The 27960-nt window shown below is 36.9% G+C and overlaps 2 protein-coding genes across 6 annotated transcripts in view; one reads left to right on the top strand and one right to left on the bottom strand.

Annotated features, from left to right (window-relative positions):
- Positions 1-4: 4 nt before the first annotated feature.
- LOC139116753 (INO80 complex subunit D-like) lies at positions 5-27960 on the bottom strand. 5 transcript variants are annotated; one of them, XM_070679389.1, is made up of 10 exons: positions 27805-27960; positions 19250-19487; positions 12023-12738; positions 6932-7025; positions 6125-6349; positions 5404-5507; positions 4476-4609; positions 3733-3910; positions 2804-3160; positions 5-2037 (listed from the first exon to the last, which is right to left on the bottom strand). In XM_070679389.1, the coding sequence occupies exons 1-10, from the start codon at positions 27836-27838 to the stop codon at positions 1166-1168; spliced, it is 2952 nt and encodes a 983-aa protein (XP_070535490.1). In that variant the 5' UTR covers positions 27839-27960; the 3' UTR covers positions 5-1165. The 5 variants fall into 5 exon arrangements, with proteins under 5 accessions (XP_070535490.1, XP_070535493.1, XP_070535489.1 ...); XM_070679392.1 differs by lacking the exon at positions 27805-27960 and adding an exon at positions 27378-27514; XM_070679388.1 differs by having other exon boundaries at positions 255-2037; positions 5404-5510.
- The window catches only part of LOC139116754 (WD repeat-containing protein 37-like), a 30848-nt gene continuing 28189 nt past the window's right edge, over positions 25302-27960 (top strand). Inside the window, exon 1 of the mRNA XM_070679397.1 lies at positions 25302-25321. The gene's annotated coding sequence lies outside the window, so the exon portion shown is untranslated. The remainder of the gene's footprint in view (positions 25322-27960) is intronic.

Genomic DNA, 27960 nt, shown 5'->3' with positions numbered 1-27960 from the left:
TGTTCTGGTGTCTGTCTTTATTTTGAAGTCTAAATGAATTACTGTGATAGATTAAAAAACTATTGAAATGTCAAAAACCTTTTTTATGAAAAATATAAAGAAACACAGTTAGCAATAAAGAAAAATGTGGGAATACTTCAAAAATGTGTTAATTCTTTATCACTTGTACTTTTCTGTATTTGTCGTAAAATTATAATTTCACTTTGGCTGTATAAGAGATTTTTTCCTTTTTTTTGTTTTTTTTTCTATTTTTTCAAAAAGACAAGGCTAGAACATCTGCAATATATACACATAGATGTCACAGAAAAGGGTAAACACATTATTTACAACAAAAGTTATATGAGGCTCTGACATATGCATATACTTTTGGTACAGATTACAAATGAAAAATCTGTCTTCACTAAGGCAAATGTCCGACTCATGCAGGTTTCTGTTGAAGCACGAGAAACATACAATTCCTGGAAAACAGAAAAGTTATAAATTCATCCAAATAGATGCTTTGGGAACAGCTAAGCTTGTTCATTTTATCTTCCTCCTATGACAGTAAAATCTACCATACTTACTGATTTGATATCCTGGGATGAATACGTGTGTCATGTTCCTACCATTTACAAATGAAAAAATTTCAATATTAACCCGGCAGTGAAATAGCAATCTTCATTTTTTTCAGCTGACTTCAAGTTTAACATCAAACACACCCCCAACCTGTTACCACCGGCTAAATATCAAAAGGTAAGGCAAAATCACAAAAGGACTACACTACTCTGTCTGGGAAAGGGGTGGAAGGTTTTCCTATTCATGGCAACGGAACACAAGGATACTTCCTGTGTTCTTCTTCAAGCACTTGTAAGTACAACTAACAAGATTATTCAACGACTTGAGTTTGCCATCACCTGCTTCAAGTATAAGTTGGGGGGAAAAAAGGATTGTGGGAAGGGGAGGGGTATTTAGGTTTCAGACCCTTTCCTATGGACTCAATACACATGATATTGTAGGGAAAGTTTACAAGCGCAAACTCTGAACGACAACTGCGTATCCACCAAGAACCTACGTAATGGGGTCAAATACCTTCAACAACAAAATTCCAGCTTGTATTTTCTGTTGGTAAATTCAGTCTTGCTCCCTGAGGAAATAAACAGGTTTTAAAATCTGTTTTCTCTGAGGGCTAGCTGGTGCTTTGCTGATGAGCTGTTGCAGTCGTCATACTATACGATGAGATCATCGGACTGCTCTGTGTCTGAAGTGGCTGATCTCGGTTGCCAGGCTGTGAGATCTGATTGTACATCACCTGATCATGTCCATGCGCCACATTAAACTTGTTGGCTTGGATGAAGCCAGGATTTGGCGAGTACGGTGGCGGCCCGTTCATCAGTGCTGAAGGCCCATTGTTTTGGTGGTTGACCGATAGCAGGTTGGCGTGATCAGCGCTCGGATTGAGGGCGGTATAATTCCAGGGCCTCTGATTGGCCATCAAGAGGTTCCCACTAGGCGAGTTCAACATTTGGTGATTAAGCATGGATGCGGCATCGTGTGGCAAAGTTCTAGGCACGTCAGCTTGGAAGTGATTCCCGTGAGGTGATATTGGCGCACTGTGAGGCGACAATGTTGAAACGTCAGTATTGAATCTGCGATTGTTTGTCATAACAGGGTCCTGATTCATGTCTCTCATCCCATGATTCATGATACCTGCCCCGATCTCCAAATCATTCTTCACATTTGCTGGTGATTGTACTGCTGAATTTTGCACTGACCCTCGACCTTCCTGGAATGACCCCTGACTCCCTGATACAGGCGTCACAGTGTATGCCATAGTGGACCCCATATCCATAGAATGCACCATGCTATCAGATATGATATGATTTGAGTTGTGGTTGTCATGACCACTTGGTAGTATGAGATTGGGTAACCCCTGAGTTTCAGGAGATAGATGGTGAGTCAATTGAGCCAGAGATGCCTTCACATCCTCCGATGCTTCTTTCAATGCCCTCTCTAGAGCCTCTTCCTCTTCCTTGGTGGGAGCAAAAACACCATTTTTACCTGCATGGGTAGAAAAGACACTTCTGATATATCCATTTTACATATCAATTTGTAAACTATCATAGAGACCTCAGAGTCATTTTCAAGGACTTTCCAGGTGGCTTTTAAAGATTCAAGGCTTTTCTAGGAGCGTAAGGATCCTATCTAACACTGTTGACTGATGGCAAGGATAAAAATGTTTGAAATGATTAGGGTAGGCTCATGACTGATCTGTGTGTGAAGCAGTTTTTACAATATACCATTGTGCCCTAGAGGCTAAATTGATGTACCACAGACTCAAGAAACTTCCCTTCCACGCAAAAAGACTTACATGTACAGGTATAGGGCTGACACAAAGCATTATCACAAGTTTATGAATTGACTCAAAGAGTTCATGGGTCAGAGGTCGGAGTGTAAGGGGATGCTGAACAATACACCTGAAAATCAATGGGCCAGATTTCTCAAATGAAAATGATATGGGTTACTCGGAGGGCTCTCTAGTGGCTTTGTGAAACAACTGATATCTTGATTTGTAAAACCGTTCACTGTGGCCTGAGATTTCTTCAGTTTTGCTAAAATATTACTCTTCAAGAGGATTTACACATTCAAGGTTTACAAGGATGAATGCAACTTTCCTGCAACCCTGCAACTGGATTCACTATCCTGAGGGATTTCATTTACAATTTAATGCAATATGGGGCATGATACGAGTGACGTTACCATGCAGGAAGGATTTCTGCTTGGTTAGAAATCCATAAATAAGATCATTTTAGAATAAACCACACACCTGCAAACAATTCTAAATCGTTGAGATCATCCGGCAACCTCCCCCATTCCTCAAAATCAGCTCCACCGACACTGAGAAGATGTTTGTCAGGTTCAAGATCTGACTGATGATCACTGTTCAGTGCATCATTGTCCATATGAAGACCATCGCCATCCATGTGGAGTGCATCATCATCCATGGAGAGGTCTGTGGGGTCGATGTGTAGCTCTAGGTTCTTCCCAATCACATCAGTTGAAAGGTCGTTGTCAAGGTGATCGGTAATGTCTTCAGTGTCAATTCCATCTGGAGCAGGGCTGAGCTGCGAGGTGTCTATGCCTAAATTGAGTGTCTGAGGCATCTCTGTGTTTCCCGACGGCTCTGAAAGTACAGTTGTACACTGGTTTCAGGTCTCTTTCTCATGTAAAGTGATTAGAGTGTTCTCAACAATTGGAGCTGTATCAGTCCATATTCTTAAACAGCTGATGTCAGCTACAGAATTACCTTTGAATAGACGTTCTAAATTTAGCCAAGAGTTGGTGGTTTTACCTTTCAGTTGTTTTGAACCTGAGCCAGTGTGGTACATTTCTTTCCATTATAGCAGCCACCATGGTAACCAAATGTTAACAGATGACAGCAACCAACAATGAAAGCATGCCGAGTCACAAGTACAATAGTTTCCCAGAATATCAATACAACCTTGTAGTAATTAATCCATTGGAATAAAACCTTATGTTACACACTGACAAAGAGCTTTTGCAAGAGCCCTCTTTTGCTTTGAGCTAACTTAAGGGGATAGCTTTATGAGTCAACTGCCCTCTATATCTGTCCAGTTATTGTGTACATGTCAATAGCTGCCCTCTATGCCCGTCTGGCTATTATGTACAGCGCCCTCTATAGAATAGAAATCACAGAGGATTAGATTTTCTACCAGGGAGATCTGATCAACTCACTTGCAGGAGGTACAGGTTTTTGTGGTCGAGCATTTCTCCTCTGTTGCTTCTTCTTTTTCTTCTTTTTGGATGGTCTTGTAAGAGCTGATGGTTTCGTCTTCTTTCTGGGCCTTCTTGGAGGAGCCTTGCCATCAGCAAGCAGGGCCTTCCTGTTGGCTTCTCCCTTTTGAACATTAGCCTGGAATTACAGAAGACTGACTTGTAGTAAAATTTCACGTACTATTGTAACTTCTCATAAAGCTTCTTCATGATAATCATATATGAACAAAGCTCACTATAGAGTCACATTCTTGGTGATAGTGTCTCATGTGATCAAAAATGTACCCAATCATAATTGCTGTTATAAAGTTTCTCATGATAACATTGGCCAATTCATTTATGGTTACTGTCTCTTTTAAGGACATCAACCAATCACATGGCATAACTCCATCTCCTATAAATGTATGAATCACATTTAAAATTGCAGTCTCTTATGAATACACAAACCCCTTTTAATGATATTGCAGGGTTGAAGTTTGGTTTGATTGATAAGCTTGTCTTTTAAATCAAATACCTAGATTCTATTTGTCTTATGGAATGCATGCTGATTCATAGAAGAACCAATCTGGGGAATACAGCCTTTGTGAGATTGTGAATTGGCCATCAACGATCATCAGAAACTAGCTTTTCGATTCACCAGGAGATTACAGTTCTATCGATTTTAATCTACCACAGTGCAGATTTCAATGTTTTAGTCTACTCACCATCTTTCTGGCGTGTTCTTCACAAAGAGGCCTTTCATTGACGATGTCAAAGACAGGTACAGAACATTGCACTCCACCGGGAAATTTAGCTGTACAGTAAGCAAATAGCACCTGGTCTTTGTTACACATTATGTCTGAGTAAGAGTTCAGTTAAAGATTATTCACTTTCCAAAGGCATGTGGTACACCCTGTAATTTTTAAAGCCTAGCAATATTTACTGTGACAAAATAGCACATGATACAGAACTTTGCTACAAATACAACAGAGTTTCTGCTATTGGCAGGAACATTCTCCCTGTCATGCCAAACATAACTACACTGCTATTCAACCTGTTCCGCCCCATTTTCTGTAAACTGGTCTGCAACGATAATTGAAAATAATGGGTTTGGAAAGGGTTAAATTAATGTCCATGCTGATTGCAGTATATGAATAGGTTTTCAGTCTGGTGGTCAAACGACTGTTACATGCCTGAACACAGAGGTCCTTGAAGTAGAACACTTTTCCTGGTTGTGTTCATACACAACCACTTGAAGTGTTTCTGCTAAGGTTGGGTACATGCTTATATAGTTTAGGAACCCCGGTACCATTTCTGATTCTGGTACAATAAGGAATAGCTGCTTTTGCACTTCGCGGCACTGGACATCATTTTCTCTGACAAAGTTTTGTACAATATATTAAATTCAAAGTTTCATGTGAATTTGCTCTACACATAGACCCTACCTTTAGGGTCTATGCTGTACATGTGTTACATGTTATTTGGCACACAAACATTTAAACTATCTGAAGTCTGTTTTGTATGATTGTCTTCTGCATTTCATGAGAGCACACTTGCACTTAGATTGTAGAATCATGAGTGTGGATGGAACCATCCAAAGTCACCATTTCACAAGGGAAAATGTCCATGGTCCAGATGAAGTGTAAAGGATACGTTTGACACAGTGTCTTGTGAAAGGTAATGCTTTCTCTTGACATAGCTCTTCTGTTTCCCCTTCATAACTACATCTACTACTGCTGTGTTGCGACCTTTTAAGCCTGCTAAGAAAAACAAAGGATTACAGGAAGTGCTGTCTGTGTCAAATAGATAATTCATGTTCTGACCTTTATTAGCTTGAATGGGTCGGGGGATGAGAATGGGAAGTGATTATGTCTGTGATGTGACAAATCAGCTATTGCATGCAATCAGATAAACTGATTCCGATTGTTGGGTTTGTATATTTCACCTTCAGCTTTTCTCAAAGGGACAGTAGTTGCCACTTTTGAGGATTTTTGTTTCACTACTTTTGTTTTGTATGTCAATTTCAAGTTCTTATTCTATTTCTCAAAGCATGGTGAAACATGCATGCACTATTTAGTTCGTCGACGTAGTATTTATACATGTAAAATGCACTGTTGCTGTTTACATTTGAATGCCAGTCTGGACTAGAATTCACTTGTCAATAAAAACAATACTGTCTACACTTGTACACGTACTGGCTGAGAAGACAAGCTGAATACTGTGTATTTGATCATGCTCTGGGGAGCAGAACAAGACACTGCAGTCAACATTTGCCTTAACACTGACTAGCTAGCGTATCTCTTGATAAAAAACGTTTCAAAATAATTTCTATTGTACATTAACATGACACTGGATGATAATCAAAAACGCTTACCTAGTTTTAAGTGATTGGTTTCTAACAGCTAAAACAACATTAAGAGTTTCTCTTGGACCTTTTCTGATGGCTTCTATTAAACTTTTGCCACAACTTTGATGAAAGCGGTGGCTGGATTTGTGACTGTGTTTGCAGTGTCTAAGCTGACTGTACTCTCGGCGTAGTTGAGATTCTAGTGAATCCACCCTCTGAGACCTCCGCGTCGATATCTCAAAGTCTTCACAACTGTTGGGCAATACAAACAGAAATATGTAGATCATTTTACAGTATTCATGGTCGGAGAAAAGTATATGATACTAATTCTGCCACAATGTTCCACATTTGGTGCAAAAACACCAGTCATTATATCAGTGTATTAACCGATTACAAAAGATTAAGTCTAAATTTTCTGCAGTGGTACTGGCTGGAGTAAATCTCTAAAATAATCTTTCTATGGTTGAATGAAAGTCACCAAAAAACCATAAATGAAACATTTTTTAAACACAAGGAAAATTTCTAAACTCGAAGGGCAAACAAATCACTGAAAAATCTAGCCAGTTTCTTAACTATACGAATATACTCCTGCCATTTTACATGATGGCATGGGAGATTAAAAATATGTTAACAACTGCAGATAAACAATATAAAACCTTCTGTTTTTGTCAAATTATCAATTTTCTGTTTTCTACACCAGTTCACACTGTTCCCTTCACATGCGGATTTGAACACAGGAAATATGGTCTAGACACTGCAAGAAAAGTGCTATGGAATAAATTTTGATTGCAAAACATGGATGGTGAAGGCACTGAAAAGAAACAATTATCAAACCTAGAACTGTCTGAATCACAGTCATCTATTCTTGTTTGTTGCCATGGTAAATAATCATCTGACTCGTCCTCTTCATCGTCAGATAGATTATAACCTGTTCATGATCAAAACAGAATTGAACGAACAAGTCAACAACAGTCAGTTTGTTAAAAACATGGCTAATAATAATTGTGATACAAATATAAAAGTGTGCAATATGAAGAAGGTACCCATACAATAAAGTGGGCTGTGTCTGTTACATCTCTGGACCAAGTAAAGCATTTTAATTAACTCACTAGGGAAAATTCTCAATTATTAAAGCAGGGTTGAAAAATAACTGGGATGTTGTATCAAAAAGTCCTCCACTTTTTCATTTTGGACTACTTTGAAATTGTTGGTCCAACATTTGGACAGTCACAAAATACTACTATTTGGAAAATACATCCATTGTTGTTTGGGAGATGATTGTAACTTACACTTCCCTTTTGTTGTGAAAAGGTCCATAACAAGTAGTCAATGTGGCTACTGTTACATGTAACTGTCACATATTTAGTCTAACTCTACCAAACATGTTTTTATGCCTCCTATACATGTATGATAGGACAGGTGCCAGGGTTCCATGAAAATGACATGAATTTGAGGATGCAACTCATCATGACATTTTGCATCACTGTTGGGCGTTACAAATGGATGAGATTGGATGAGATCTTGAAAAAGCTCATCTTTTCCTGCTAATGAACCATAAAGTGTCAAGTATAATTTTGTTGTATGAGATTGGAAAGATCACATTGCAAAGTCAGATTTGACTAGACTCTCCATGACTTGCATCCACGGTACTATGCACTGAAATTCCTTTGACATTTAAATATATAAAAGATTTAGCCCTATCTACATTATGAATTCAGTCAAGTTTCAAGGGCACTTGAAAGCTGAAGCTCAGAGGGAAATGCCTGTTGCAGCACTTGTTCTAGCCAAGAAAACCAAGCTGACGTGGATACGCAGGACAATGCTGTGCACCCCAACAAATAGAAGGCAGAAAAAATTCTAAGTGTTCTGTGAATTACTACCGTATATTTTAATTCAACACAGGAAACACAGAGGAGGTGATGTCAACGACAACATCACTGACCGTGACTTAACTTTGTCAATAATATTAGAATTACAGTAGATGAAAATAATATGTCCACGAAAGGCTGTACTTAGTACTATTGCAGTGACCACAATATTTTCACTTCAGACCACCAAAAATATCCTCACAGACTATCTCTTCAAAATACTGAAATGATATTATATTTAGATGAACTAATATATAACCAGCAGGTTGCATCATTTAAAGTGACTGCGATATTTTCAGTTTAACCACCAAAAATATCCAAGCCCCATAAAAAATTGGCCTCCTCACCAAGAGAAGATATTTTAATTTTAATTTATTATATTATAGTGTAACATACTGACAAACAGCCCAGAAATCCGTTCTTTCAATGGTCTGTCTTCCTTCATTGATTCAGACACTTCTGAAGTTAACACTAGCTTATCACAAGTAAAATGTGGCGATATGATTCTGGTCCAATGTCACAGAATAGACATAAGGTAAATGCAATACAGAAGAGATATGACATCCTATGTAAGGTAACTGTAAACAAACACAGAGGTACTATTCTGCAAATCAAAAAGGCAACAAGCCTGGCATACATGTACATATTGTACAAAAAATTGTTTCTCAGACGTTGATAAACGTAACCATTTCAACAATTTATACAAAAATATTAAAACTGGGATACATGTAGGAATCACAAAATCAGACTGGGACAGATTTTTCACAAAAATGTTAACTTTGAAAAAAATATTCCAGACACATCATATGCTCAAGGTACAGTCACAGAATGTAATATACAGTTCATTATTAAAGCATGGCAAGGGCATACTACACCTACACATATACATATATACACATACAGTTCCACGATCTTAGCCCTTCACTGGAAACCACATAGAATTCAAGAATATAAAGAAAAAGTTGACGCCGCCATTTCTAGTTTTCAATTCTAATAGCTCCTCAGTATATAAAACTGAGGAGCTAACAAGTGAAAACAAATTACTGAATGCCTCATTTGAATCGATTTAATTCTTAACAATGCTCAAACTTCCCTATCTGAGATGACTGTGACATCCACACCAACTGACTTGCCTCTATGCATTGTACATATCACGACTTAACTAGGATTTAAACAGGAAGTATGACGCATCCATCTTGCAAAGCCCACCTAATGTAGAATTTCCTCCTTGCATCTCCAATCCCTAACTTAATTAGGTTGAGGGCTTCTATCTAACACCTTTCTCATAAATTGCTGCATGGCTTCAAGTTAATCATGTCAAAAAGGTTACCCTATTTGATAAACCTAAGTCTTAATACCGACGGATCAAGAGGTAGAAGGTTGATTTACAGTGATGAGGACACTCAAAACGTGCTTTTGTCAAAATGGATTGTGTGGTTGTCATTCTGATTGTTTTATATATTTTTAAACCCTTTCACCCAATAAACAATTTCTTCCCATCTTGGCAATTACAGGGTCATGTAGTAGTTCAATGGTTTATAGGGTGATATGTTCACACAAAGTGTTCCTCTTTCACTTTTGACAGAAATGTCAAGATGTCAGACGCTAACTTCATTTTCTGAACCAAAGTTGGTGGACAGGGACAACATTCTATACAATGGAGTGGTCAATCACGCAGACATACCTAAACTTTTATCATCTGTCCATGTACAAGTAATGAGCATTCTGAAACTACACATGCAGAATCAAACTGCAAAATATCTATATTAATCTCAGAATATTTTGTGATTTTTGGGGAAGTATTTCAATCTGGAGGGAGAGAAATATTAGTTCGAACAGACCACAAACTTCTTTTATCCCTAAAATAAAGTAAGCATGACTACACCTGCTAGTGAATAGGCTGAAAATTTTCATGTTAACCATTCCACAGTAAGTGAGGCTACCCACAATTCCCCTTGATTTGTTCACTCAGACATTTTTTGCTAAAGGCTTTTTCAATTTTATCATTTTCTTAATAATTTTCAACTTACAATTTAAGTTCAGGATTATTTGTCAAGACTATGTTCCAAAATTATTGATTATGTTTACAATTCAAGAGTAAATTGAATGAGAAGTTGATGTTTGGAGGTGCTAAAAATTGCACACTTGTCAAGATAAAGTTATCAGCAACTAAGATGGTCTCATCATACCACCTGTCAGACATGCAAATTTCCTTTGTTACAAACATTAAAAAAATCAATACCCTTTCTTTTGCCAACACAGATGCAACTTATTCCCTTAGTTTCCTTGAAAATATTGTGTATGGCTGTCAAAATATTGTGTATGGCTGTCAAAAATCTATGTCGACAAAATTACAACATTGCTATCTCCTCCGCGGAAAAGGGGTTGATCTTCTCATTATTCACAGTGAGAAATCAGAAAATTATGATGATCAGAACTATGTTGCCAGAATTTCGAAATATGGACCGAGTTGTTCTGTGTACAGAAGAAATTTGCTTCAATTCAGGGAGTGATCTCCGTGTGTACAGATCATGGAGAATTGTGGGTAGCCTCACTTACTGTGCATTCCTTAAAGTAATATGAGTCTTGTTATTTCATGGACAAATATCAAAATACACCAATATAAAACAAAAGATGAAAACAAAACAACTTTATTAATAATTGAACACTTGAGTTGTGCTTTCTTTGTACCTAAGATGAAATGAATGTCACTCCTATCCCTACCCTAAAACTAACAAGAAAATTTTCTTCTTTTGTCACAGTACGTCACATAAATTCAGAGAATATCTATTGAAATGGCAACAAAGGAAAGGAGACAAACAAGTTCACTAAAAATGTATGATGAATAGGTGTTCTATTTTATGTAGCAGACTTTTTTAGGTCAAGAGGTTGAGTTAGTTTCGATACATGTACAGTGCTTCCCAGCATTTTATTTTTTTTAAATACCTTTTACTTTTTTGAAATGGCAGGGGGTCATGTCTCTCACACAAGTATAAAAGGTTAAAATTTTGTATCTTGCAAGGACTTGCTTGAAGCAATCGTTGGAGAAATCACTAGTGTCACGACAAAAACACTGAATTCGGTGATAAAAATTTATTTCAGGGCCAGAGGGGGCTTTAACTTTTTATGTCTAATTCTGGCATGACAATTTATGACTTTAAGTTCCCAATTTCGATTTATTTCCTTGTCAGTCGCTTTGATTCGACTTCCAAGTATTGGCGGTGTGGCTTGTAAAGCAGAGAAAAATGTATGACATCTGCTACTGTACACTACACACCAACCCTATACCCAAATCTTTACCCCTTTCACCACCATGGTTTGTCCCAAATCCATTGTTTTCTATGGTAAAGTTGGACCTGTATACAGGGAACTGGGGGTGAAAGGGTTAAACCCTTCTTCTATCATGAGCAATGAACATGAAGTGGTGGTGGTTGATGTGATGGTTGATTAGCAAGCTGTTACTACCATTGCCAGCTCCGATCAAACATCTTAAACACAAAACAATTTTTTTTTTTGTAAACTGATAATGTTAATGTCAATACCTATAAATAAATGGGGCAGTTGCTTTCACAATATTGTAATTATTTTTGCTATACTGCATAATACAAAACATGCACATTTCTTCTTTTTGATGCATAATTTATGTTGAAATATCAGCGTGGCAAACACAAGGCATCAAGTACAAAATGCAGTGTCATCTGTTGATGAATGAATTCTAGTCTTGACTTATCAAATGTCATCAATAACAATCCATTTGACATTACACACGTACAGGCTGTGTTTGACAAGGTGAACACTGGGCATTTTGGCGTGATGTGGAAAGTAGGACTTAAAATGAACTGTACAGATGTAGGAACACAAAGGGAAACACATCAAAGCTACATGTAATGGTGTGTAAAGCATTATATCTACACTGTACACAATATGTTTTACAAAACCATCTATAAGGAACTCAAAAACACAAAATGAACATGTACCTCACCTGAAAAGCAAACATCAGTGACACAATGCAGCCGATCATTCTTGCTTACATAAAGACAAGACAATGTGTACTTACCTAGTGGAAAAAGATCAAAATTTTTCTCCTCTCTGCTCCTGTACGAATTCAATAACTTTTCTAAACATTTATTAGTCCTTTTAGGAGATTTTAACTGCCTCGGCCTTTTTGGTCGCACTTGCACAATTGGTAAACTCTGAGATGTATGTGCTTGGAACCACGGTAAAGCCAAGTCTGAGAAAGTCACTGGCATTGGAGGCACAGGAAAGGGATGATGGTATGGAGGGATTGTTGGAAACGCTGGCGGTTGCTGAAACGTTGATAACGGACCCGCTGGAAAGCTACTTGGCGTTGGTACTGGTGGTATGATCGGTGGGCCAGCTGGCTGCGGCACACGCGATGCTAAGTTCAGCTTATTGCTGTTATTCACTTTTGCTTTCAGCTCCTTCTCTCGTTCCTTTTCCAATTTCAATTTGTTCTTTGTAATTTTATCTTGAAGTTTAGCCTTGAGTAGTTTTTCTTTGGGGCCAGTCGATGGCCGCGGTGATTTTGGCGGTGGTTTCCTTTCCACTGAGGGTGGCGAGGGAATAAATGTATACACATCAGGTTCAGAGTCAACTTCATTGTGATTTTCCACAGTCAGTTCCGGTTTTTCTTTCTTTTTTTCCTTTTCCTTGACAACATCTTTTACTTTTTTGTCTGGTGATTCCCCACTTTTACGTTTCCTCTCCTTCTTGGGTACAATTCCCAGGACTTGAAGGTGACTATTACAGTATCTACAAGAGAGAAAACATATAGAGCGTGAGTTGGAAAAATATTCGAAAGATGTAATGGGAATTTTATTGTGTACTGTGTGGTGAACATAAAACAGCGTCATCATCCTGCACTGCCATTAAGAAAATTGTCAACCAAAATTTGAAGGAAGGTATATCAGGAAATCTAACAGGAAAAACTGTCATGATTTTCTGAATTGCAAACAAAAAGCGGCAAGGAAGTCAACACACAGTACCTTTGCTCTTTGAATTTGATTGTGAGAATGCCAATATTAGCAAACTCGTTATTACCATCTTGAAATATCATCTACCTTTCAACTATATGTAAGTGAAGAATCTACTAAAATAATAGAGAAGTCTTCTAGAAACTACATCACTTCCTGTCAGTAGGCGTAGTTTCAGCATTTGCCAAAGGGTACAAGGTTAAGCTATTCTCATGAAAGCTATCTGAGGTAGCTACTTCATGGGGAAATAATATAACACTCTACTTGAACTTTTTTCCCTTCCTGAGGTATGAAGGCTTTGATGTACTTGATTAAGGCATATCAAAGAGCCCCTGATGATGAACGAAATCCCCCACAGAGACGACTGTGTTTAGTCTGATCCTCCTGACAATTACAATGCATGGATGTAGAAATCTAATGCCAATTTAGATCCATGGATGTACAATGATAAAGCAAGTCATAAAGGCATTCTAATTTTAATCAAAAACTGAATCATGCCATTGTATATTTCATCACAACCAATCATATCTCTAGTTCATGGAAGAGTCATTTTCACTACATAATTAATTTTTTCCTGTTCTTAAGATGTAATGGACGGTGGCTTCAGTATGCATTTATTCAGAGTCGAAGACATTCGTGAGATTATATGCCCCCTCTAGCAAACATTAATTATTATGCTACCCAGAGCCCATACACACAACATTGTAAAGGAATCAAGTCTTCCTTTCATAATCCAAGAGTTCTTGAGGACACTGTGGACTCCGTGAATTGGAATTTACCAATTAGAAAAATTTGAGTTACTAATCAGGAGTCCAGTTGTTGCCTTGACATGTTTACTTGACAACATAAGGAGTCTGTCTGAGTTCTGAAAACTGAATGTACAAATTGTAGACAGCGTGCTTTACATTAACCATTGAGGCTCCAATTTTCAAGCTTGATATGTTCATGTGTAATTTCAAACATGCCAAGCCCAAGCCTGAGCTCTTGAAACTTTGTGTGTGCTGAAACATGCAAATTAGCCTGCTTTGAGTTACTGATAAAGCCTGGGCTTTCAGCTTGAGACATTCATTTAAAAAATACAGAAGTGAACTCATGCACGGACCAGACACACTGCTTAGAAACTATTCTCTCACAATATCTACTCTCTTCAGACTTATCAGCAGCAAATGCCACTCAAGTATTCCTGAAACTTAGTAACGGCCATATATTACACAATAGCTAGGCCTTTGACCTTTAACTTTAAGACTTCTGTCAAATGACAAATACTAGGTTCAGGTACTGTGGAAAACATTAACAGATCCTGGACAATTCAGATATTAAAATCTTATCAACTCTGTCAAACTTTACAAATTGTTTTGATATATTTTTGTTCACCATACATTGCATCATAACAGTCCTAGCCTGGCAGAGGTCCAAATAGTTTCACAATCAACCCTCCAACAGAACCATGCCAGGCCACTTGGGCTAAATCATTTATGGTCTCAGCTGACCCCATTTGAACTTTGTGAGCGCCATCTTTGTTGCCTTGTTTTAGAGTGCATACTTCATTCCTATGAAACTGACTGTCAGCTTTTGTCCTGTGAACTATTGATCAAGAATAGACACAACCAAACCCTAGCTCTCTTCAACAGCTAGTTCTCGAGACATTTCCAGACATGTTCATTCAGGTACTCACCTTGCTAAGACTTGTTAGTTTGTCCTCAGTTTTAGCTGTTTACAATTGTTTCATGTATAATTTAAGCAGGAAAAGTTATTTCAGAGCTGATTAAAATATTGTAATAAAGGCACAGAAAGTCCTGACGTCATGCAGCATTTCAACATTTCCCATTTACTTTTTATGTAAAAAAAATTGTTTATTCCATGATTAAATTTATCATTCACTACACAATACCAGGTACATGTAGGGAACTAGGGCATCGTGTTGACAAAATGTGATATTTTTAAGTCATTCTGACATAGGATTATTAATAACTTCGCACCTAACTTTTTACAGCATGTAAACGTTATTTTAAATTAAATAAAATATGTCCTTTTCAGACACTTACAGTATGCCATACATGTATAGATATAATGTAAAATTATACAGGGTGGTGAAGTCAGTTATGCAAAATAAAACAAACTTTGAGAACAAATTTTCATGCTTTCAACTGTGATAACTCTACAACCATACAGTAATCCTTTGAGTGCTATAATTTTTCTCACCAAAATTATAGTGCAACATTTTAACAATTTTTATGAATTTTTCTGTAATTTTTTTAAAATTTTGGACCAAACGGACATCACATTTCATTGGCTACAGTTTTTCATCAAAATTTTGGCAAAAATCTGAAAAAAATTGACTGAGGTACATTTTAAAAAGGCGACAAAAATTGACTTTGGCACTCAAAGGGTTAAGCAGTTATTTTGAAGTAAAAATGATGATAACAAACAGATCTACACATGTGAGACATGAGTGTATCTGATCAGCGCACACCAGACATCAAAGGAAAGGCATCATTTCCTAATTAGAATGAGACAATAAAATGCTGTTTCACTTGAGATATTCTTGACAGAAATACAATGGCTGATGATGGATTCAAAAATTTCAAAGAACAGGAAATATGACCCCCTACGCACATATGGCAATAAACCCTATTTGTAGCCTGTATATTGATCAAACCAACGACAACATAATTTTTTTTTCTCTGCACCAGACTACACAAGATCTTGCATAGCTCCAATACTGGCAGTACAAGTCTGAAAACACTGGGTACTCCATCTACAGTGGGAAGGATACAGTATATATAATTTATTTTGCTGGGGAATTCCTCGCATTTGGACAACCTTAAATTTTTATATAAGATTCAATGAGACATAGCACTACACAGTAAAACACTGGATAAAAGTGACAGTGAGTGACTAGGTTTCTATGATAAGCATATCTGCAGAGATTTGGTTGACATCAATAATTGTAACTACAGCCCACACCATGTACATCGATTACATTCACATACTACCTGGAGTGAAACCGAAATCAAGCTGGTACATGTATTGTATACCATTGTCATTCAGACCAGGAAAATCCTATATTAATAATTTGCAAAAAAAGTAACTGACTACATGAAAATGGAAGAGATGCTGTGCTGTCAGACTGCACTGTGGACATGACTTGTATTCAGACGTGTGGTAAAAGGGCACATTGCATGAAACCATTAAATTTCCACAGAAAAAGTTGTTATTATATCCTCTTTCCTGCCAAGTTCATATTTCACCATCAGATCAAGTTGGTACTAGTGAAGCAAAACATGTCCCATATGGTGCATTTTAACAATGACTTGAAGATTTGAAGGTCTCTGAAGAAAGAGATACTGTAAACATGATTTTTATAGACTAAAGCTGCTATAAGTATAACATACCAAGCCAAGTGCGTGAAAATACATGTACTTTTGGCTCAAAACTGCATTTACTGACTTGGCAGATGGGGAAGTGATACTGTTTGCTGGAAGGGTTAAAAAGTAGCAGGTGTTACAAAGGAATATATAAATTGTCTTTGTAGAGTCGATAAAATGTACCCAGAACATTCACTAAATTATTCAGCAATCATAATGGGCCAGAAATTTAAATAATATCAATAATTAATATATAATTTGAATTGCTCTTTGTTGTAAATTGTAGTTTCCTGAATTATGTGTATTCCACCAGTTATTGGGTTAAGGAGATGCATACATCAGTAACAATTTTTACTAACAAAGTTAAAATAACTTCCATCCATAGGATAAACAAGTCATCATTGATGACACAGTCCCCACTTGTTAATGGGTACTTTGATTACATGTCCTCAGAGAGGATAGAGTCCTCTTCATTAATTAGGTCTGTGATAAAATACTTTGATACAGATAGCGCTCAATGGCCAAGAATGACCTACATACAAGAAAGACCTACATATGTATGACATAGGTTAATGTCCTTGTACCAACTTTGAATAAAATCGGTTGAGATATGCCTGAGTATTATGGCTCTGTACATGAAAAAATCGTAACAAAATGGCCGCACGGCAGCCATATTGGATCGTATCACATAACAAATTGACATGCATATGTATGACAGTAGTCAATCTCCTTGTACCAACTTTGAATAAATTCGCTTGATACATGTCTGAGTATTATGGCTCTGTACATGAAAACATGGTAATAAAATGGCTGCCTAGCGGCCATATTGGATCGTATCACAAAACAAATAGACGTACATATGTATGACATAGGTCAATGTCCTTGTACCAACTTGGAATGAAATCGGTTGAGATATGCCTGAGTTTTGGCTCTATACATGAAAAAATTGTAATAAAATGGCCGCCTGGCGGCCATATTGGATCGTATCACAAAACAAATCGACGTGCATATCTATGACATTGGTCAATGTCCTTGTACCAACTTTGAATAAAATTGGTTGAAACATGTCTGAGTTATGGCTCTGTACATGAAAAAATTGTAATAAAATGGCCGCATGGCAGCCATATTGGATCGTATCACATAACAAATTGACATGCATATGTATGACAGTAGTCAATCTCCTTGTACCAACTTTAAATAAATTCGCTTGATACATGTCTGAGTATTATGGCTCTGTACATGAAAACATGGTAATAAAATGGCTGCCTAGCGGCCTTATTGGATCGTATCACAAAACAAATAGACGTACATATGTATGACATAGGTCAATGTCCTTGTACCAACTTGGAATGAAATCGGTTGAGATATGCCTGAGTTTTGGCTCTATACATGAAAAAATTGTAATAAAATGGCCGCCTGGCGGCCATATTGGATCGTATCACAAAACAAATCGACGTGCATATCTATGACATTGGTCAATGTCCTTGTACCAACTTTGAATAAAATTGGTTGAAACCTGTGTGAGTTATGGCTCTGTACATGAAAATATCGTAATAAAATGGCCGCCTGGCGGCCATATTGGATCGTATCACAAAACAAATCGACGTGCATCTGTATGACATATGAAGTAATCCTTGTACCAAGTTTGAATGAAATCGCTCCTTGCATCTCTGAGATATCTGCGTGAACGGACGGACGGACGGACGCACGCACGCACGCACGCACGCACGCACGCACGCACGGACATGACCAAACCTATAAGTCCCCCCGGACGGTGTCCGTGGGGACTAAAAAGAAAGACTGCCAACATGAAATGATAACTATTGTAAGTCTGGAAGTTGTGATGAAGTGACGTGAAGTACAAATACATTAAAGTCACTGTTCGCGATCCCTGGGATCACCTTTGTTTTAGTCTGTAAGAGGATTATAGAGGTGTGATAGCCTTTTGTTTTCCATTGCAATCGTAATCTGGTGGGTAAATTTTCTGATGAGACAATCTGGTGCCAACACAGGCCTTTACAGCTACTACATTGGTAAATTACTTTGATGATTTTGAATAATGTGAACAGCAGCCATAGTGTGTCCTCTGACAAACAAAATTTCAAAGCTCTTGTGTCAATTTACAAATATGGAAATTACTGTGTGTCAGACATGTATATCTACACATGCAACATTTAAAAAACATTCTGGGCTTGAAAGCAATCGTTTCTGCATCGGAGATGAGCCAAAATGGCCTTGAGAGGTAACTGACAACCATGCCAATTAAAACTTGCCATTTGTAAAACTGATATGTGGATCTGAGGATACAGCTTAACCCTTTTTCAGGTGACGATAATAACAACTGACGGAGATCATGAAGACTACAGTGACACATGCTACCAGGTGACCAAGTAAACAAACTCCCATTGTTCATGTACATGTAATACAAGTATGTCTTGGCAAGACAAATCAGTGAAAATAATCATAATGCTTTACATTCACATGGTCAGTTCTGTTACAATATGCTATGGTACTAATGTGTATGATAACCCTTTACCTGTCGAGTTCATATTTCACCATCAGGTCAAGTTGGCTAAAACTAGTGAAGCAAAACATGTCCCATATGGTGCATTTTAACAAAGACTTGAAGATTTGAAGGTCCCTGAAGACAGAGATACAGTAAACATGATTTTTACAGACTAAAGCTGCTATAACATACCAAGCCAAGTGGGTGAAAATACTGTACTGTATGGTTTTGGCTCAATACCTCTTTTTACTGACTTGGCAGAAGGGGAATTGATACTCTCTGGTGGGTAAAGAGTTAATTCTGTCAAATTATACCGTACAAATTTTGACCAACCTGACCCGATTGCAACTGATGAACCTGGCACGAAAAGGGTTTTTGATTCCTTTTTATAGCAGCATAAAAACAAAAATACTAACATTCTATCTTCATTCTTTGGAATGGGGTTGGTGCATCTCTGGTTGTTATACTTGGCAACATATTCACACTGTTTAAATGGAGCTGTCTTGTCCTCTAAGACGTGGCGTATGCAGAAGGCATATCCATTCAACCGTCTCTGCTTACACAGTTTGGTACTGTATGAGCACAGCGGCTTATTGTCAGCTTCCGAGTAGTGAATATGCTTCCCTTCATACATCACTTTACTTCCAACATCACCTGCAAGATGATGGAAAATGAAAGAATTGGTTAGAAGGGATACCTCTATGATCAGAATAGTTGCCAGGTCAATTACTGACATGTACCAAAGGGAACTGATCATGGCATGGTAAACTACATTACAGATAGACAGCAAATTTCTTTGATCATGGTCAACTATATTTACAAATAAACAGCAATTTCTTAGATTATACACTGTTACCGAGCAAAACAAAATATATGGAATTTCAATATCCACTTTTCATCCCCTCTCTAATCAATTATGTCCTTCATAGGTATACTGATAACAAGCTGGTGATTAGACTAGAACAGTGACATGTTTCAGTCACAAATATGAAAGCAGGTTGCTGATTGGTCAACGGCCACGTCTTTTTTACTGTAATTAAAATGAGCTGAAAAACGTGACATAGCAATCAATTTAGCTCTTCCTTCTCGCATACAAAACTGTACATACATTTGTACAAGATTTACACTGTGGATGTACTACCTGTGAAAGATCAGGCTGGGTGATGATAAAGAATGGTAGACTGTTCTTAAAAAGAGTCGTTCACCTTTCCTACATACATGTGACCTTGACGCCGCTGTTTACAAGTCATTGTGACCAGACGTTACAACCAATGGGTTCTTTCATGTTGGGTGATGCTTTATACCCTTACTGTATTACAAAGGTCCTACTTTGGAATTTACACTCATCTGACATATTCAACTAAGCAAACAAAAGCACCAAAGCGAACTATGACCTTAAATGACCCTAAATTACGTGTCCTATAACATGTACATATGAACTGTGTTTTATACAACTTAAAACTATCTGGCCCTTTTTTGCCAAAAGAAAGCTACAACCAACAAAACTTGTTAGATTCTGCATACCACTGGCAAAACAAAATGCAGAAAATGTTGTACGTATAGTACAGCCAAACCATCATTTTCATTTTTCTTTGGATTTGAATTACCATTGTAATACAAAACAAATCAATCAAGTTCAACTGTTGCTTAGTGATACTCCACTGAGGACTTCACAGAAAGCTGTCAGTATACCCATGACCATATATCATATGTAGGTCAAGCAACATGTCTGAGTCTTGTCAATGCCAGACTATCATGTTATGTGCTTGTGAAATAGCATATTTGAAATTGCAAAGAATACAACATTACTCAGGGCTGATGTTCATGTGTCATGCAGCACTGCGCAGTCTCAATTCAGATCCTGCACTTGTATGCACATACATGTAATACCAGTAGTTCAGCATTATAATAATTGTTATAACATAGACCTTCGAGAACCAGCGTCTACAGTATGGTTATAACTGTGGTCTATGGTTATAACTACATGTACATGCAAGTATAAGATTGCTAATCTGCTTATTTGCATTGTTTAGGGGATCTCTGTCTTCGTCAATCAGTACAGACATCATACATGATGAGGTACTGGTTGTTCCTTGAAAGGTTTGACAGATTCACACTTTTCCCGCCATGCTTCGGCCAAACCTAAGTTATTGTTATTATTAGTGAGTGTGACCTATTTGGACCTGTTTATGGGGTGGGTGAACAGGTTAAATAAAGTTCACAAAGATGAAAGTCAACTGTATTAATTACACTTAAGCGAGCCCAGGGTGTTTCCTAGGGCAGGGACCCTCCATTGTTGGTTCAGGACATAAGACTACGCCATCCTAACCAAGCAACGCATACCAGACGATGATGTTCAGTATACACAAACTGCTGTGACTTTGACTCATAACTCATTGATCATGTCATGGTTGCTAAAAAAGATCAAATGCTGCTACTAATCAAGGAACTAAAATATCTGGATTCCATACCACAAAGTGAGATTCTAAATTTGGCAATACGGGTTTGCTTAGGAACCATGATATGAATTACATGTCTATTGCTTTAGTATGATGATGCAAATTTATGGAAATGATACATATGGATGCATATTGTGAATTTCATGGGTGATTTAAGTATGCTGTGATTGTTGCCATCCATATGTGTAAATGTACTGTTCACCATGGGAAAAGAAACTTCTTCAGGACTAGATTTCTCCTGATACTGAATATGAAATTCAACTCAATCACGAATATCAAAATCCCACAGTGTACTAGGAAAGGGTAATTTCTTGAATTACTCTTGTGATATACACACATGTATATTTGCAACATGGCTGTTGATACACATACATGTACACGTACACTGTATGCTCCAACATTCTACAAGCCATTTTACTGTATTTCACAGACAGTGTACGCACTGCAGTATGTTAAGCGTTCAATACACACGTAGAAACTTTCTTGCGGAATTGTGTCGCCATTGAACGAACTCTGACATTTCAATTGTCAAATGCTTGTCAATTTTAATAACTGATCATGCACTGGCCATTATACATCAGTCGCCTTCCTTTGGATACAAATCTCTCACTAGACAGTCTCTAACTACACCCATCTCTACAGCTTTGCCTGCTTTGTTTTCATCATCAATGTCTGCTATTGAGTCTTCTCCTGCGGGTTACCACGTGTCATATAGCATCGCTATTACGTTTTGTTATCTATATCAAATGTGTTGACTGGCTACATTCAAACATGGACAGTGTATGTAAACAAGACAACACTGCTTCAGGATATCATGTACTTGACAGAGATTGTTTTAAATCAGTGTGTGGACGACAATCGCTATCTCCAGCAAAATTTAACTGTGTCTGATAACATCTTCCCTCCCCCTTCCCAAATGGGCCATTTTAGTCTGGTACCATAAATCACTAAATTATACACATTCATAATTTAGTTTGTTAATGGATACATCATTTTCACATCTGTTTGACCTACAAACTGGAAACAATTTTCGAAGGTTGGGTACATCTGACTTACAGATGCAGATTTCAACAACTCATTTGAAATTTTATGACAAGAAATGGAAACTACATGTACATTATTAAATTATATTAGACAGAACCAGCAAGGTCAAGTGTATCTGTAGATACCGTTTGTATACATGAAACATCAAGGCCCTACCTGGACTTCATTGCTGTGTCAGAACATGCTTGGTCTAAACCGCAATGTAGAAAGAATTGGAGTGAAATGGTGAAGTAAAACACAAAGTTGCCCATTGCAATAAAATTACTACAATATGGTTCAACAGAAATATATCATTTACCTTGCTTTATGATGTAAATAGCGTATTAAGGTGCCATATTGCTTGCTAAATGAAAACGTTACAAGTGCAAATGAAATGAATTCAAAGTCTTCAATGGGTTTTGAGCTCATACCTTCACCGAGCACGTAATTATTTATCATTATTTATCATTTCAGTACAAGAATATACTTATACTCCACTTTATTGGTACATCATCCATGGAAAAACTTTGGACTAGACTCTCTTCATGGAATAGACGTGTATTTTTTTCTGTATGTACTAAGCACATATCAAGCTGTGACATGCCATATGTGGCAGAATTATTCGTAAGCTGGCTTTTATGTTTCTACATAATATGAGCAGTTAGTTTGCAGTATGGACAAGTGAAATCTGTAGATGGTCCCTGCCTTTGTTGTGGATCTAACTAAAATACCGTATTATGTCGTGAAAAGCCTACAACATTCTAAGAACTTCATAATATCAAATCAGACTACAAGCTTTTACTAGACATTAAAGCATGGTCAGCTGAATTTATAGATTACCACATATTTTGTTAATCAGATGTACAACTTTGATTCATTTTACCTATTGGATGACAAAGACTGGCAACAAGGCTATGATTTGATGCTGTACTGTATCTGTTATTACATGACATACGGCAACAAAAATGATGTACAAAACACCGTTGCCATGTACATGTACACAGAATATCAACACAGCCTGAATATCTAGTGCAAAATATCATTATGTATGTCATTATCTTTAAACTTCACAAACCCTCTTATGAACTCGTAAATATGTAATACTGGTAATTATATAAAGTGAAAATATACAATATTTTCACTTTGATAAACGCACAATTACATCTGTTATAAGGATAGACATCACAAAGAGGTATAGTATCACCATTCATCAAGAATAACAAACATAGAACCCTGACACGTTTGGCATTCCATTCTGTCCACAAGTGTTTCACCTACATGTAGTATAATATGGCACTTCTTTTTTCTCTACTGACATGACAACTGGCTATGAGATGTGAATTACGTACACAGTTTTTTGGGCAATAGAGATTTATCACAATAACTTCTAAATCTTTTCCTTCGAGAGAGCCTACTATCCACATGTACTCTATGTAAAAATATCACATCATCAAAATACCATAAATAGTAAACAAAATGTGAATTGACTAAAACTGATCTAGTTTTATTTGTCTACTATATCCTTAAACTTTAACCACATGAATTGAATTTCAAAATTTGTATACATGTTGTGGCTAGACCTATTTTTGCTACTTGTTTGTTTATTCAAAATAGGATCTTTGCCACTGAAATTTTCAACATCCCTGTTTTGAGAAGTTGAATTGATAGAAAAAGTGAAACAAGTTACCGGTTTTGCAACAGCATGCAGAAGAATGAATTTAACGTTCCGTGTACATGTAATTAGTGAAAAAGGTAGTTCCACATCATGGAATCACGTGAAAACTCTGTTATCATGGCTGGCACACAACAGACTGACTGAGATGCAGTTATACATACATGTAACTAGTAAACAATACACCAATACACACTTGTAGATATCGTATTGACATTATTTAGAGCTCCCAAAAATGTATGAAATGTACTAATTACTAGTTATTTCATGCAAAATTAATTATCGCTAATGACACAGAGGTACTGCCATTCAACATAACCCCTAATCTTGAACCCAGCAACAATTATAATTATTTGGCCAAACATGATGTATGACAAATTACGACATGGAAAAATGACAAATTCAAAGACACCTGCATTGCAAGCATAATATAGTCAGAGGCAGGAATAATTAGCAAAAGTAAATTTTAACATAAATGGAAAACCATACAATAACAATGGAAAGTTATATCTTTTTAGAATCCATTTTAAGGGTCTACCAATGTTACCCAATTTATCAACATTCATTGCCTTCTGCTGTTCAGTGACATATTTTACTGACATGTAGAATTCTTGGAATTTCTTGATAAGCTATAGAGATTTAGGTTATCTTTCCCTTTACAGTAAAATCAATAAAAACACTGTCGATTGACTAAACATATTTGAAGATTACAGTTAACACATTGCATAAATGTAGTCCAGTATGATCTATGGACCACCATGGAATACATTGATGAAACAATAGATGAACTACATATAGTTTACCCAAGATATTACTTCGACCACTGTATTTCAAACCCTAATTGAAATATTGAACTAAAATAGTACCAGTATAAATCATTCAAATATTTTGAGTCAACGATTACTGCATGTAGTAAACTTAATAGAAATATATTTCACTAAAACCCAAGGACAGACTGGATGATTAATCAATTTTGCTGCTGGGTTAAATCTTAGGAAAGAAGTTGGCAAGAATAATTGCCTGCTGTTAGAACTAGGCTAGCTTGTTGTGGGGTACTACTGAACTTCAACGCCCTGCCCTGGTTTAGAAATAACTCTATCAAGTCTCTGTTGTTCAGGCATATTGACAAATTAATCTAAAATAACATTATCTGTATTACATAATGGGGAAATCTCTTTGGAATGTCAAAATGTTAGGAATGAAAATCCTGTGGGGCTTCCATTCAAGGACACAGCAACCAAACCATGGCTGTCACGATGACACTGTTGTCAAATGTTTTGATTACATCTCACAAATCCTGACATAGGTATGGATTCTGTGTACAGCCTGTACAGGTAAATTATTTCAACATTACATGCTGTAGTTTGCATGAAAATTACCAAACTAACTGTTTAAATTATTTTACACTAAATAAGAAACTTCAAAGCCTGTATTAACAACCTTTCTTAACTCATGGAGGTAAAAAGACAGATTCTGAAGGTCAAGGGTATATTCAATAACAAGGTTTCCAATCTCTTAGCAGTGTAATTTAATTATGACAAGAAGCCAAAAATATACTTCCTGTTCAACAGTATTTGCTGCTGAGATGTTTATTTGAAGGTTTTGTATTTTCAAGTACTGAATTATGAATCCTTGAGATTCCTAGGTCAGTTTCTGGAGCTAAAGTCATTGACAATATGGGAGTGTCACAACTTGCATCAAGTCTGTTTTGGCATGTTCCATGACATAGACACCCTGGTATGAATGAACTGCATGGTAGTACTGAAAAAGAACAAGGTTTCTTCTGCACTGTACGATAATACAGGTAACACCTGGAAAAGTTACCTCCATATAAAAACAGCCAGTGCATGAAGCTAAATTACAAACAATCAAAATACTGTATTTCAGAATGCTTGCTAATAACACTTTTGGTGGTCTGTGCACAATCATTACAGGGAATATATCACACATATCACTACAATACAAGCCAAATCAGATTGCTCAGTTCCCTCCTGAAACAATATATCTACCAATTATAAAAGAATTACCTCAGAAAATATTCTACCACATTTGAAAACTGAAAATGTTACTCAGTCATTACTTTCAAATAGTTTTTTTCATTCAGTGACTTCTATTGAACATAATGAAATTTATTTAGTATCATCCAAGCGTATTCTCCTGTGACAGTACTGTTAATCCTACAGAGTATACACATGTTAAATTTTAATATTAGGAAGCATAATAGAGTATACAAGTATTAAATTTGCTGTAATGTACCAATTTATCAATAAGGGTGAAAATGAAGTATTATTATATGAGATCACCAAATGTGTGCGCGAAACTTAACCACATGCATGCATCTTGTACTTTTGAGGCTGCCATCTCCAACAGGATTAACTACAATACTTCCTTATTACAAAAAGAGATAAGTTCTTCTCATAGCTTAATAAATTCTCATGTCACATACAAATTATGATGTTTAAATTGATGTTATTGTTACACAATAACATTAAATTCTACCAATTTCTCTGAAACATCATAGTGTTGTAAACGAGCACAGATTTGACAAAACAAGCTAAACATGATGTACGAGTATCTTTGGTTTGTGTCAAAATGTTGAACAATTAAACAATAACACGACAACAATTATAAAATACCGCAATATTTACGTCATATTGGGCTTCCAAGCCACATCTAAAAAAAGTCTTTTGAAACAAATATGTCAACAACCCAGAGCATTAAGGTCATGCAATATTTACATTACGTGATGGTCTTGTTCTTACTGCTCAACACAAACTGAAACTTATTTCTTTTAATTTAACATTTTTCGAAAATGCTCACAATTTCATGGTAACATTTTGTAAACAAACATCACACGATTCTAAAATATGAAATATGATATTGAGGTCACCGAACTCTCTTATAGCTACGATAATTGCCGATTCTGGGGTAAAAATGTGGATGTAAGTGATTCACATAGTTTTTATACCTTAACGTTTCATGATAATTGTTACCTATATCATTTACAGCGACTGGATTGCTTGCTAGGATAAATTAGGTTCCGGAAAAACGTTCTCGACTATCGCACATATTCCGACGAACACCCCGTGGGCTCATTGCTGCTGTAAGATACATATATACAGCCTACAGAATGGCGCGAACATAGTTTTGATTGTCCACACGCCTAAATCTTATGAAAATAATGGAAATATCTTAGGGCGCAAGCCAAAAATATTGTCAAAATGCCCCTATGACGCAGCAATTAATAGATCGGGTAGGAATTTTCCGAAATTTTCCGTGTGCTTTCACTCCCAACACGTCGCCATTCGGACTGATTCGTCAACAAGCAAGCACTTCAAACGACTCTTCAGCACGCTCAAAACACATTAGAGGATACGATACACAACCTACCGTTAAATTTCTCCCAAATTTACACTCTACACGGCGAAGAAGGTTGGCGAAATTCCCTGTAAATTTGCTGTTTCAAAATGGCTGCCGTGTTCGTGTGAGAGGTTTATGCATATAATTTCCCTCCCCGCAGTCACATAACGCCGAACAATAGGAACACGAAGTGCTACAACGAAAATAACCCCGATATACTCCCATATTGGATTCATTTACCTGAGGTCGTATTTTCGCCAATATTTACCATATAGTCCACAAAATTTGTAACATTGGCCGATATAATCAAAATTCCGATGACAAGGAAACGAATTTTGAACTCTTAGACCGAGGCCGAAATGTAAAAAGACGCCCCCTGTGAGAGTGTACTGGTGCACTGCGAATGGAAAATCACCATACTAAAAACAACAATGCGCCCATATTTGATATTACTTACACTTTCTTTGGTCTTCATTTTTACTATCCAACATAGAGATTACAATTTTTTCAAAACCCGTGCTTGCTATGCGTTTCACACCGTATCGACTTTTGGCCGATTGGCGCGCTGACACGGCGTATTTACAGTGAATCACGCATCACACCCCAATAAAAC

This window comes from Ptychodera flava, chromosome 18 (assembly GCF_041260155.1).
Source record: "Ptychodera flava strain L36383 chromosome 18, AS_Pfla_20210202, whole genome shotgun sequence".
In the NCBI taxonomy this organism is placed as follows: domain Eukaryota; kingdom Metazoa; phylum Hemichordata; class Enteropneusta; family Ptychoderidae; genus Ptychodera; species Ptychodera flava.
This window is presented reverse-complemented; position numbering and strand designations above follow the sequence as displayed.